Below are 15,500 nucleotides of genomic sequence, written 5' to 3'. Positions count from 1 at the left end.
AGTTTTTAAGATGTGATCGAAAATACAGTTATAGTCAATTCAATCACACTCTTTTTTTATTATATATATTTAAAATTGTTTATTGTAAACTTCCTAAATACATCGTAACTTCATATTATTATTTTCCCGTAGGCCATAAACATATATAATATATAATATGTTTGGTTTTTGGGATACATTTTGTTTGACTCTATTAATAAAAATACTAAAAAGTTGTTTTTATTTCATTTTTTTTTTTTTAATAATTTAAATAAACAATATTATATTTTAAGTATATAATAATAAATAACAAAATTTCTTAAAACTAAAATTATAAATAAATAATAAATTATAGTTATTACAGCGAATATTATTTATATTATTAAACTTTATTTCCAAGCGTTCGTAGGTTTTGATGACGAAATGTTTACAGCTATTGCTTGGATGAACTTATGCAGATTATCATCCTCTTTGTTCCATTCGTTTATTTGAACCTTGTGTATTTGTGGGTTTAGGTTATTTAAATTCGGTACCTTTAATGAGATTAAACGAAACCCGGATATAAAGTATATTTTTAATGGTATAAAACACTTCAAAATTCGTACAAATTGCGTGTTTAGAAAATACTCACTTTCTTTTTGGCGCAACAGCCGGTATATTCTTTCCAAGCCCATAAATCCATCTGTGGTAGTATGTGTCCTTTACAAGCAACCCTGTTATTCCTAAAAATCAAACCAATCAGTTTTATAAGAATAAAAATAAAAATTAGAAAATTAAAAAAAAATAAAACACACTTTTGCTGTGATGGCAATTCCATAGCAAACGGTTGAATCGTTACAATATTATCGCTGTTATCACACAACACTCGTGATAATTTAACTTTTTTTATTTCCATCAGTTGCTCTGAAAAAATATGTAACGGTATAATTTATAAACTGTAATAGTGTTACATTTATGTATATAATATAAATTAATGTTCGTTTGTATGGGACTCTCAAACACTCAGGGATACTTTTTTTGCTACGTTTTTAAATTTTTATAGGTTGCTATAGGTTGGCTCACGTATTAATTTCGTTTCGGATCACGAAAAATCGAAAAAATATCTTGTTCAAATAATTTACAACATTGTCATTATAGAAATACAATTTAAAAATAAATTGATATGGACTAGCCGATCTGCCATTTGTAGCTATATATATATAGAATTGTTTTAAATAAAAGTAAGCAATATTTATAATATCATTTAGACGTAACTAGGGGAGGCTTGGGTGGGCTTCAGCCCCCTCCCTCCCAGGATTTTTGGGTAAACGTATGTGCTTATAAATATGTTAGTATTAACATTATTTTTTACTACAATATAAAAAATTTAATGTTCCATATAAACGAATAATCATTTAAGTCAATTGTAAACACCAATAGAAACAATAAATAATAATCTAATTAAAAAAATGTATATAAAACATTTTTTTAGAAATTTAGCCTTTCCCCTAACTTAAAGGACTAGTACGCCTATGTGTAATATTAATTGTCTGTTATTCAAATTTAAGGTCAACAAAAGGCAATATCTGTATATGTTTGCAGTTTATAAATTCAAAAATACTTGACAATTTTTTATGAATGTTTCAGAGATTACTTTTATATACAACAGAAAAGTTTAGAGTAGTTTAAATCACGTTCAAAATTTAACCAAGTGCCATAGGCAAATTGCACATCTCGGTCGAATTAGTTTATAAAGAAAGATACACCAACGCTGATTTTCCCGTAAATTGAGGTATACGAAAATTAAAATACAATGATATATAATAGTACCATATTTTATATTTTCTCCCTTAGAAAAGTTGGATTATTTACCTTCAGCTGGTATTTATATAAAATGTCATAGATAATATACGTGCCATATGGCGTAATAATATAAAGTGACAATTGCAGCAGCAATAAAATAATATATAATAGGTAGGAACCTACATAAAATGATAATAAGAAAAAAAGCTACAGAAAAAAATTCCAAGATAGAAGTCACAAAGATACATTTTTTCCATTATTTTTATATACATACATGTAGGTACTATTATACTCCTAACACACAATTAACAATTATTATGATTGGTATTAACATTTTCATTATAAAGTATATACCAAGCTTATAATATTGAAGTTTGAGTTATTGAAAAACTGGAGACTGGAGATAAAGATATAAGACAAAACGTATGTACGAATGTACGTCAATAGTTTACGTGTTAACTTCATGTACTTAGGGAATTTATCAGTAAAATGTCAACAAATTAAATAAATTGAATACAAATAATACGATATTTTGTAAATAAATTACATAGTATCTTGAAATCGATTGAATGTATTTATCTGACAGTTTGAGTTGCATGTATAGTATAGATTTTTTTAAACGCAAAATACCTAGTTAACATCCAAATCATTATTTTATGAACTATTTATATGTTTTCAAATAAAAAAGCCAAAAACTAAAGTTTCAGTGTCTTGAGAAGTAAATTGTATGTCTTAGTTTTTGTACTGGTGAAATTATATATTCTACCTAAAACTTTACACTTTTTTAGTCATTCGCTAGAGTTATATACATAGTATTTTTCATTTATTGCAACTTTTTGGTTTTTTAATAAAATATTTGATATAGTCAACAAAATGCAATGTAATTAATTTATATAGATAAATAAATCACTTTTGATTTCTGTGAATTTTTTTCCCAGATTCTTCAATAATGACGTACCTATAATAATAATATACATTGGACAATTACCTAGCGTGAACGAGTTTGGCAGACCGGGATTCTCGTACCAAAACCGGTCGCCCTTTTTCAAATCACTGAACGTCTTGGCGATGATGCATCCGAACGTCGGCCCCACGATGCTGTCATCGATAGATCGTTCCGACACACCTGCCGACCACAGGTCCACGTCTTCTGGTGTCGTGTACAAATCGTAATACGCCTTCACCGTGGCATTGCTGATGTCCGTCAGCATCGAGCTCCACGACTTGATCGCCGGTAGTTTGCAGTATTGCCGCCAGGCAGAGTAGCTGGGTATCCCGTGTTCCCGAGCTCGTTGTATGTTGATGGAAGCCAAGTCCTTGCCATAATCATTGGCCGGCTCCTGGAACAGATGGTTGGTGACCTGCGCCATCCGTCCAATAAAACCACAATATTAGTCAACGTGGTCATTGTTATGGTGTATACTCATATAATAATATATAATATACGCTCGCTTATTTTATGTTAAGGTCGTACATTTGTGGCTATGTCTTATCGTATTGTTTACATTATTAAAGTCAGCGAGCATTGGCAATGTATATATATATATATATATATACTAACCAGGTGTCCCGACGTCTAGTTATAGTGTTTATTTATCTATTAAAAATAACTAAGAAGGTATATTATTGTATCATATAATACAATTACAAATAAAAATCATTATTTAAAATAAACTTATAGTTAAATAAATATTTTATGTTTAGTTAATCAAAATTTACAACAAGACATGAAAATTATCATATTGAGTAAACTAATATATATTTTAGTATAACAAAAGTGGCCATGATAAAAATATAAAATGTTTTCTTTGTTTTTGCCTTTTTGGAATAATTTTAATACTTGACAAACGATAAGTTTTTTATAATTTAACCTTTTCCTTTCGAAAAAATATATTATCATTAGATATACAAAGAATATAAAATCAATCATTTTAAAATAGGTAAATATTTTATAAATATATTCTATATTCTAATATTTATTTATTTCAGCGATAAAAATGATATATTTTAGTTTAAAAATGCATAAAATTAATGATATATATATATATATATATAATTATGTATTTTGATAATATTTTTAAAAATTGCACTTTAAAAAAAAATATGAAAATAAAACATTCAACATATTATGTAACATGTTATAAACTTATAAATATTAAATAACCATTAATTATACCACAGCATCGAATATTCCCCTCTACTATTTATATCAATATTTTGAAGTATATTTGTATATCATTTTACGAATATGAATAATGTGGTTGTAGAAAAGAGTACTTCATTAATGTATATATATTTTTTATGATCTAATACATTTACTAAGATGGCACAAAACATTTAAATATATTATTTGTCAAATCTTACTTGAGACGTTACTGCATCGTCCATAGCCTGGGACGCTTGGTTAATCATACCCAATAAATATTGGTCTAACCATCCGGGCTTATGCAGGTCGTACGGTTGTTGAAACATTTCGCTAAATCTCCTGGATCCTACAAACTTGTGAGCTGCACTCCAACGCTCCATGGCGTCGGGCAACAGCGAGTGACCGAATCGGAAGGCAGCAGCGCCGAATACGGCCGGCACCGTGATATCTGCATCTGGATCATAGCTATTGGAGAACCCTTGTGTCGAGAGCTCCAGACCGTACTTTTTCATCGTGAACTTGCCCAATAACTTCGGCAGGAATTCGTTGTAAGTAATGTGCTGGACCATCGCACCGACGATTTTCCGCGATTCCTGTAAACGCGTGCGCATCGACATGAAATAAATGTGAATTCTAACCCAAACATTAATTATGTTGTATAATTATAGCTATATTAATACCATCAAGTGGACAGTGATATTTTTTTGGATGTTTGGATCAATTTGCTTTTGAAATATAATTTTATACTAAATATTTGTGAGTTAAGCAGTCTAACCTAACCTAATACACATAACTTATGTTTTGAAAGTATACTCCTGCATACTATAAAGCATATTATTTTATATTATACCTAAATCCAAAAAAAAAAAAAAAAATTATTTGAATGTCCAAAAATTATTATTTTGTATATTTTTGAGATTTTAAAGGTATCTACGTATTTTAATATTTATTATTTCGAAATTATGTTGGTCGTATTATTAAGTTTAATTATAAATTTCCTAAATTAGGTTACATCAATAAAGTATATTCTTGAACGTATTTTGAATTTTTGCAACATATCAGCATATTTCGTAGTTTTTTATCCTAATCCTATACTCGTAGTAGACTTTTCTATGCAGCTTCGATGTCAATAACAAATTTGTATGAATAAATTCGCATATTTTTACTATTGAAATCTTTACACTTCTTCACCGTGACAAAAATAAATGGCAATTATTATCGTTTAAGATAACTAAAACCGTAGCCTGTTTGTATAGTATATCTAAAAACAGAAACGAAATAAAACTGTATAATTGAAATTTATTAAAGAAAAGGTCTTAGAAATAATAAGTCCATAATGAGTAACACCAAGAAATTTTATAATCATAATATTATGCATTACTATCTGACTAATACACAAGTCCTTCTGGAATTTTTTAGGAGGACGCTATGAATTATCGTGAAATAGTGCTAGAGGTATAGGCATTCCGCACCCACCTTCTCTTCTGAACGGAGCACTGAATGTATAAAACAATTAAAAATGTTCAATTAATAATGTTCATGAAATACGAAAATATACTACACGTCTCAAATAGACTTCTGTATCGAATTTAGGAAATTTATACTTTGTTTATAACTTGTAAGTAAATGCATTGTTTTACAATAATTTTCATTTTTCACCCAAGATTGGCAAGATTTATTACCTGATACAGTCGTTCGTCGTCCCAATGTGGATTGACCGCACACAATTCAGTGGCTATTCGGTTGTGTTCTCGAGTGAAAATCGTATGGAGTACACCCAGAGCCAATTGTTCATTCACGCGATTATCGCCTATGGCATACAAATTAAACTAACGTTGTTGAAACCATATAACCACATAACCACAACCGTGATAAATTTCACATTAATTGTGGATTTAAGTACAACTATTAATATCATATATAACAATTAATAATAAATCATATTATACTGATATACCAGCTAAGAAACAATAAAGATCTGGGTGAGGCCTTATGCATCCGTCGTCCGGTTGATCTTTCTTTGGCGGCAATATTGGCTTCAGCCGGTTACCCGCCAATACCGGGACCATGGTCAACTTTCCACCTTCGAACGACCGGAGTTTATTTGCAAGATTTTCGTTGGAGCCGTATATGAAGTTGGCGTCGATAGGCGATGTCAATGCATTGGTTTGGACGCGAGGACCTACCAAAATGATATTTACATTTTACATATTATTATTTTATGTATATCTAAAAATAAGTAATTATATCACGATTCGTTAATAATATAATTGGTAATGATATTCGTAATATTGATGACGCCTCAGAAATGAAAAATTAAATATTATTTGTATATTGTTAATAGATAATAATCAAATTTCATTTAAAAACGACTTTGTGTACCGTGTATACAGTATTATCATTTATATCACCACGACCACACTTCTGAAATTTTGTTTTGAGATAGATAATATATATTTGTGTTTTTCTCTCCATTACGTATCTATATAAGTTGACGTCCGGATTAATTTTTACTTTACCGCGTCGTATTTTGAATTTTATTAACATAACCATAGTAGGTAAGTAGATAAATATAGATGTAAATAGATGATTTTTATTGCACGAAACCGAAAAAATACGGTGAAAATAATATTTGTGATAATTTACTGCGATAATTAATTGTTGATTATCAGCCACACTCAATAATACTCGTGTGCCTGCATTCGACAGGCTGCTAAAAACCATATTCTCATTTCTGTACATTGAAATAAAGTGAACGTAGTATAAACACTATAAACGAAACAATTTCGCAGTCTGATAAGTCATAATAAACACATACCTTTAATAATAATAATAATATCGAGTGAGTTGTAAATTTATAAAATAATATTTTGACATCGAGAACTTTGTTTAGAAAAATAAATATTACGATACACACCGACATACTAGTTGTCAGAACAGCAGGCATTCTCGAACGACTACCGATTTTTGGTACTATAAATAAAATAACTAATAATTTCACACCCTGAGATACTACGATAAAAAATCAGGATCACCGTATAATAACGGATATAACATAATAATATACAGAGCGATTCACCAAGCGTGCTCACTGCCTTTTTCCTTTTCAGCATTGGCAATTAAAATCTAATTCTTTTGGAATTTTTAAATATACATTTATAAATACCATTATTTTTATTCAATATTAATATTAAACAACTTAGGTGTATAACAATAATACGAAATAATAAAAAATAATAAGTAGAATTTCGGAAATATATCAAATCTCACAGCCGTGCAATAACGATTCGTCCGCGTCGACTGTCGTTTTATTATCCGTAATATAAAAATGAGACACGCGTGAGACATGCTTAGCTCACAAAACACGTATGTTTCATCTAAGAAATATAATATGCAGAATAATACCTAGGTAATTTTAAACCCAAACATAGCACACAATATCTTCTGAATTACACCGACATTAGTTTGGTGTACTTTATATGGGTTGGTGGTTAGAAAAAAATTTCTTGAAATAATAGGTTTTTGAGTTAAGTTATTCGAGTCGCATCGAACAACAACAATAATATTCTCGTACAATCGTCGAGTTTAGTGCGCAGGTGGTACGATTTTATTTGCCATATTATTGTGGAACGACGGACGAAGCGATTAACGACCGGAGGCGCTCCTCGAAGGGACCGCGTACGATTGCCAATCCCTTTTCGCATCGGACACGGTTGGGGGTGGGTGGTGGAAAAAACCCGATTTGTTCTCGTCGTAGGGGTTCGGTCGGCGAGCGGAGGAGGGGAGTCCTCGATCGTTCTCTTTTACGCCCTCTCACTCTTCCTCTCTCACGCACACTTCTCGTCCCTATCGTTCAGCAGAGTTAACGGCGGTGACGTCACGACGGACGCAAAAAAAGCGTAAATAAAATCTATCGGTCCGGAAAATTAATAACGAAGCCGACGACAACGGGAAGGGAAGACGCGCGGTCTGCAACGGCTGCGCGCGTCGTCGTCGTCGTCGTCGTCGTTGTCTTGCGTCCGCGTCCGCTCGCGTTTGCGTGTTTAAGAAACGCGAGTAAATAAATGTTGCACCATCGCAAAACACCGCCGAAAGGGCGTCTTGGCCTACTAGGGTCGTAGCAGCGTACCGTTGGTGGCGTTTGGTCCGTTTGGCGAATTCACCGCGATTGCACGTCATTGGTATAACAAGCCGACCGCGGACGAGGGACCATCGCCGCGCACACGCCAAAAGGGACTGCATCCGCCCGTCGGCAACAGGGCTCCATGTACGAACGGTCACCGGGGTGGTTCGGCGCGGCCGTCAATGACAGCCGAACCCTGCGAAAAGGTCTCCGGTACCAGGATCCCAGTCAGCCGGCCGCGCGAGGGTTGTTGCGTAAGGGTTGCCGTTTGGTTCGCACCACCCGCATATTATGGTGTGTGTGTGTGTGTGTGTGTGTGTGTGTGTGTGTCTCAGTGACGGTTTTTAGCGGGCGTTACCCGTTTGAGCGCACGCTACCTATTTTACGCTAATTATTTTATGTTATTTGAGCTCACTTTTTTAATCCATTTGAGCACGGCTAACTACTAACCTTTGTACGGATTAAGATTACCATACTTCATTTTCACGATCTATTTGAACCTGGATTTTTATTGACTCGTATGTAAGACATGAATTGTTTTCAAAAGAAAAAATTATAAGGAAATAAGTTTCTTTATTCAGCTTTGTGTGTATATTATATAAATAGTTTTTTTTTTAATTTTACAATAAAACTTTTGTTAATAAAATATGTTATTTATTTGAGAGTTTTGTAATTTAAAAATCCATTATCTAATGAACGCATTATTTCTGTTACTAAATATTACTGTTTTTACTTTCATTACGAACAAGAGAAGCAGTAACGATAATAAAATTAAAATGTTTAAACTAACGTATACCTATATTATGCTACACGAATTATATGCATGTTGCATGTACAAATTGTACATTGTAAATATTATGATACATGTACTATATTATATTAAAGGCTCTATAGATATAAACTATTTTGAACATTTTATAATCGTGCTCATTTGGACTTCTGTATTTTTATACGGGAATAAAACAATTACTTGAAATAGCGTACTCAAATTGGCCATTGAAATCGCGTTCACATGACCTACGATTTTATTTAAATACGCTCAAACGTCTGACTCGCGTTTTAGAATATATTTTGACTGAGGAGATAAAATATTAAATATATAATAATTAACAGTTACATTAAAACAGATAATAAACAGAGGTGTAAGTAATATGTTTATCTATTCTTTAAATAGTATGGTCAATGGAGGAAAAAAAATTAGCGAGCTATGACTTGATCACTTAAACTATTAACAAAGGTAGTAAGAAGAGCCAACAATAAAAACGAAAATTACTGCCTACAAAATGAAATATTTATAAAGTAAAATAGGTACAGTTCAAATTTACTTTCAATCGCTAAGACGAGAAAAAAATTATGATTAAAAACTGTCTAGCTGATGACAAAATTCTTAGGTATCAGTGGGATAATGTTACAAACGAACTCCGATGACGTCTATCGATGGGTTTACTGGTTACAGCAGATGTTAAGAGCGATACGGTTCTTTACGGTTTATCGGACGGCGGACACCGTATCGCGTCGTTAAAGACAACTGGTTGTAGTTATTGTCGTTTCTAGTGGCACTTTGCACATGCGTTCTTCAAATTATTTAATGTATTTGCGCGTAAGTACTGAGTACGCATTACCTTAGGCGACAGCGGCCGTCATCTCTGTTGAGCCTCAAGTCCCCGATCGGGTGGTACGGAATTAAAATGTATGACGTTATTGTATTATACTAACGCGATGCTTAACTCGCAAATTATTTTTGTTTTGAAACTAGAGTTTACGATATATAATATTAATAATATTATGTACTATAATTTTATAAATAATAAATAAAAGTATTCAAATTAGTATTTAAAATAATTAAAATTTATGATAATTACAGAATATAGATGAAACAGTATCTCACTTCTACCACAAAAAAAAAAAAAAAACACCCGCACTGATGTTTGTGTTTATGAATATGTGATATCATCGCTCTTCAACTGCCGTAGTTGTTTATAAAACATCAGAATTCAATACGCGTCATAATTTTGCTTCCAATGAGTGCGATTTTTGTCAGGTATATCCCGTGAGTTAATAAATAATAATTATTGTAATAATTGCATATAAAATACATGTTTTGTAATGGAGTCTTGTCGCGAGCGTGTTTTTTTACCGCCTTTTTTTGTGTGTTGTATTATTAATATTTACTAGGAATAATTCCGATCGAACTAGATTAATGTCGTCTTTCTAATTATTATATTCGTCCTTTTATTTTATATTTTATAGGGAAACGATCGTTCAAAGTACGACGAACAGACGGTACCTATACAATATATTTAACGTTGAAAAACAAAATATAAAAATCGAAAATAAAACTTCCATAATATTCGCATATTATATGAAAATACTGCACGCGATATATAAGTTAATAATATGAATCGCGTCGCGTTACCCCGGTATAGAAAGGCATGATAATGGTTGCTGTTAAAGATAATACATTTATATATATTATATATATTAATAGGTATACCTATCCACACATGCCGTAGAATACAAGAACCCTGCAAATATTGTTACTATTGTATAATAAATGGGTTATTACCTAGAGGACAATCAGTATTGACGCCAGCCAGCGATCTTATCATGTCGATGCACCTTTGGCGATGACTGCCCACGAAAAACTGATCATCGATTGGCACGTTGATTGGTATACAATATGGATTGTTAGCTCCCGAACAACATTTGATCTCTTGTCTGGTGATCGGGTCTAATATGTACATATACACATTGATGGAATGTATTTTCGTGTAGTTTAATAATTTTTATAATTTCGTACACATTTAAATCGCAAATATACCTTTGGTTTCTGCGGTGAGAGTGAGATCGTGATCAACGAGCTGTCCAAAGGCGGCAAACAAAAACGTTATATCAGTGCGATGCGGTCTAGCCACGTCTTTGTGCACGCGGGCCGAAACAGATCTAGGGTTGGGTAACGGAAATCCGGTTATGCTCGTTCTGATCGACTTGATACCTGAATACGGACGATTTCGTTAGTAATAATAATAATACAGTATGTATTATAATTGATTAATAATAATAATATATATTTTTTTTTTTATTCGATTTTCACCTATTATCATGCAGCATCAATCAGTTTATTTAGTTTAACTATAAAACTATAGGTATTATGTTAAATAATAGCCTACTGGCTAAATTTTAATCGCAATTAGAAATTTAATTGAAAATCAACCAATCCAGTTATACTTACTGGAAATGTAAACACAATTTATCAATAAAAACTCACCGTCACCGTAATCGGGTGGTAAAAGTCTTTTGAAAGGTAATTTCGCAGCGCCCCAATGTGGATGAACAAAATTATTACATCTCCCGTCGATTGAACGGAACTCGATTCCATCTCCGCAATCATTACCCGGATACGATTTTAATTCTTTCGGACAGTAAGATCCAATATCAGTGTTTTCCGTATTTATTATTGGTAATAAACTTCGCACTTGATCTTTTGTTAGTCCAAACCTAAGTAAGTTATATTTTTAAAATTTTCAAAACATTAGAATTTCAATTCCAAAAAGAAAAATTAGATAAACATTCTTGGAAGAAACACTTTGTATAATAAATATTAATTTGTCATTAATATATAGTAGTATCGGAATAACGAGATACATATATAGGTACTATACAAATCAATTCATTTTTTTTTAGTATAGTAGTACCTATATCTATTATTTATTTAAAGTAAATGTTTATGGCTTATTTAATTTATGACAATATTATATGAAAGGTATATTATATAATAATATAAATAAGCATAAATATAAATTAAAGATATTTGATAACACAATAATGAATTATAAAATATTAAAAATAGTAAAAAACAATTATCATAAAATAATAACTAATTATAACTATTTATAAATACTAACCATTCACATAAAATTCTCGTTGTTTCTTGAATTACATCGCCAAAATTATCCAACTGAATATCCGTTAGATCATTGGTTCCCGGTTCTATACCTAATACTCCTCTACATGCTTCATGGAAAGCTTCGGAAACATTAACATACGAAATGCATTTTTCTCCATAACCAGTTGGTCTGTAATAAAACTATATGTTATACTAAAACCATAACTTAAACTATTAATGATTATAAAAAAAGTTATAAAATATTTTATAAAACATTATATTAAATAGATATAATATATGTGTAAAGTAAAACAATATAAATATTAAATTATACAAGTTTGAATTTAATATATTTAATAAAGTTCCTGAATAAATTAAAATACCATAACAATTAGATTAAAATCTGATGATAAATACATCAAATGTAAAGTACATGTAAAAATACATGTAAAATCAATAGTTAGGTAGATATTCGATATACTTAATTTGTAATAATAATAAAAAAAAAAATGCTCTGAATATCTTTAAGAACTTTCTCTTTCTTGTTTCAAGTTCGAAAGAAAATTTCTAACTCTCCTTGCTCTTACCGATCATTTGATGATATATGCATGCGGAAATCTCCAAAAAAATCTCTATTGTTTTAAATAAATGCAGATTAGTACAATGTATAAAACAGTACCAATTTGTTATTATTTTCGAATTTAATTGTTGTTAATCGATGTTGCTTTGAAATTAAACGGGATGAGTTTGCAGTTTTTTCTTAAATACATTTAGCGAAATCACAACAGATCAATGTCGCAAGGGGTTCCCAATAAGTGAAATTCACTTAAACTTTCTCCCATTTGATAATTTTTTTGTATAATCAATATACTTACATTAAATACTTGTTTATTTAAAAAGTCATAAGCTCTGTATGACCATATAATGACTATTATAACTTATAGACAGTATCTTCAACAATTGAGAAAAATATAATTTTATTTATTAAATAATCAATAATATATTATTACCTAATTATACAATAATAGTGATGTATGAAGTTTATAATTAAGATTAATAATACTTTAAGAGCATTTAAGCGAGTACTTAAAGGTCCCCTGAGCTTTGTTTTAGAATACATTAAATATTTTTCGATAATATTTTTGTGCAGTAATTGAATCTATACACAAAAGGTAACCACAAGAAAAAGAAGAAGATTCAATAACTATGTACCTGATAAAACTATTATAATTATAATTTAATTATTTAAACTAAATAAACGTTATTTTTGACTGTAACTTTAAATTTATATTTTCGTATTAAAGTTGGTGTATCAAGGAATTACAGGTTGTCAAGGTTATTTATTATTATAATGTAAAATATGTTAAACTTATTATTATTTTTTTTTTATAATATAATCTCGGTAACTGTAATTTTGAACTTAAGATTACAAACATAATAATAACATAATTTAGAATATAACGTTTTTTAAATGTTTAAAAAGTAAACAAAAAGTCCTAAGTGACCAACAATAACTCGTTAAACCATAGTTTACAAAAATTTAAAAAAAAACTACGAATAGGTACTATTAAATAATGTATAATTGGTTAGCTAAATCCTAAATTAAATCACGTTGTTCTTAGGCACTTACTTTATTTTATAATAAATATAAGTAAAAATAATATTAATTTTGAAAAAACTATACTTCGATCTATTAAATTATTATTGGTAAATATAGCATAAAAACAAAAATGTGTGTATATTGTATAATAAACTATATTGAATAATATATGATTATGTATTCATTATACTCGATTAATGTTACAATGATACAGTACAAACAACATAACGAATAATAATAAAAATCTATCTTAGTAAAATTGTTTCATGCTAAAAAATCACGTTTACATCTATTTATAGTTTAATTTAATATAATTGTATACAATAAAATATCTACTTAATAATTAATATGTGATAAGTAAAAACATGCAAATAATAATTTTTATATCACTTAAATATTATTTAATATTAAAGTAAATACCTGCCTGGATAAATTTATATTTTACTTTTGATAGTTAAAATATGAAATTAGTCATTAAAACTTCTAATGTATCAACAATTTGATTACATACCTATTTACTATAATCCTATAATCATATAATTTTATTGTACGAATTTATTTCAGGAAATCAAGCAAGCAATGTCAACCTCATTATAAAACCATGGAGTATATTAATTTTTTGTTAGTTGAGTTTAAAACTTTGAAAATGTTTCATACTTACGATATATATTTGAAATGTTTTAGAGGCAAAGCGCACTCATCGTTGTCCGACCTCCAAGCATATCCCTGTGTCAACAGGGTCGACAGAAATACGAACCACGATAAAGGAGTTCTAAAATAAAATCACATTCATATTTTATTACACTTGTATAAAAACCAGAAAAAAAAACCACGTTCACCGTCCGTGATCTTGTCGGCGGAACTTACCTCATTTTGCAGGGGCTATAGCACGTGTGATGATCAGTACGTTGGGTCACAGTCTTTTATAAAAGGTGTCCCCGCTGCCATGGGACGCCATACGGAGAGGCGGCCCGAACGAAAGTCGATTTCGTTTTCAACATGTTGTTCGCTTAATTTATTCATAATACATACACCAATCAGCGTGTAGGTACTGAAATAAATGACGTTTCAATTCACTGTCTGGAAAATCGCAAATACGGGCCGACATATACTAGATTACTGTAGATATGTTTTCGATTTATGTATACATAAGTAAAGTCAAACTTTTAATTTGGTTAGGTAAGGTACCTCGTCAAGTTTTATTGAATGTTTGTAGCTTATTTACTATAAAACAATATTATTTTACAATCGAAATTTATAGTTGATAAATTGTATTATAATGCTACATAATACATTATATAATATGATGGTAGGTATAATGTCAATAATCATCACTTATCAGTCATATCATTAATTAAAATTAAATTGATAAATCTGTAATTAGTACATATAAAATGCTTAAGTTACAACTATACAGTATATTTTAAATTAATAAATAAAAGAAGTTGATTCAAAAACATAAGTACAATGTATGATTTGTTAGGATTTCATTGTATAAGATCGAATACATATTTCAAAAAATAACTTTCTTATTATATTATACATTAGTTATTACTTTGTTAGTTATTGCGCTATTATATTACCAATATGATATTAGTTATAGTATCACTGAATCGGTTAAAATATAACCATCCAGTTGTATAGTGGTGATACACTAACATTTTTTCCAAAACAACAATCATTTTTTCTAATTTAAAAAGTCTATGTATTTATACATACATATTTTTATTCTAAATCAAAAATATTTATATATTAAACATATAAAACATAATAAAGTGCTTAAAGAATATAAGTTATTCGCAAAAATAATCAATGAATTGTATATATATATATATATTAATGAACTGAATGGCTTTTTATAACCATGTATATAGGTACGAAAATAATAACTAATAATATAAACAAATCTATTTTTATTCTGTGAAAGTTTTAACTGATTATCTGATCCAATAAAAATATATTTTCACTTAATTATGTAGACAAA

At 29.9% G+C, this 15,500-nt stretch overlaps 1 protein-coding gene across 1 annotated transcript; it reads right to left on the bottom strand.

Annotated features, from left to right (window-relative positions):
• Positions 1–346: 346 nt before the first annotated feature.
• LOC113561327 (chorion peroxidase-like) lies at positions 347–14,424 on the bottom strand. The gene is made up of 13 exons (XM_026967670.1): positions 14,384–14,424; positions 14,178–14,288; positions 11,936–12,106; positions 11,299–11,528; positions 10,852–11,025; positions 10,597–10,761; positions 5,865–6,089; positions 5,590–5,717; positions 4,126–4,500; positions 2,750–3,122; positions 774–882; positions 611–701; positions 347–512 (listed from the first exon to the last, which is right to left on the bottom strand). The coding sequence occupies exons 1-13, from the start codon at positions 14,386–14,388 to the stop codon at positions 369–371; spliced, it is 2,301 nt and encodes a 766-aa protein (XP_026823471.1). The 5' UTR covers positions 14,389–14,424; the 3' UTR covers positions 347–368.
• Between the last annotated feature and the right edge of the window lie 1,076 nt (positions 14,425–15,500).

This window comes from Rhopalosiphum maidis, chromosome 4 (genome assembly GCF_003676215.2).
Source record: "Rhopalosiphum maidis isolate BTI-1 chromosome 4, ASM367621v3, whole genome shotgun sequence".
Taxonomy (NCBI): Eukaryota; Metazoa; Arthropoda; class Insecta; order Hemiptera; family Aphididae; genus Rhopalosiphum; species Rhopalosiphum maidis.
This window is presented reverse-complemented; position numbering and strand designations above follow the sequence as displayed.

Excerpts from the sequence above, each read along its gene's own strand:
- LOC113561327 (XM_026967670.1), bottom strand. Across the intron at positions 12,107-14,177 it reads AAACATTTCAAATATATATC|ACCAACTGGTTATGGAGAAA; the intron begins GTAAGTATGAAA and ends GTTTTATTACAG. Across the intron at positions 702-773 it reads GAATTGCCATCACAGCAAAA|GAATAACAGGGTTGCTTGTA; the intron begins GTGTGTTTTATT and ends TTTGATTTTTAG.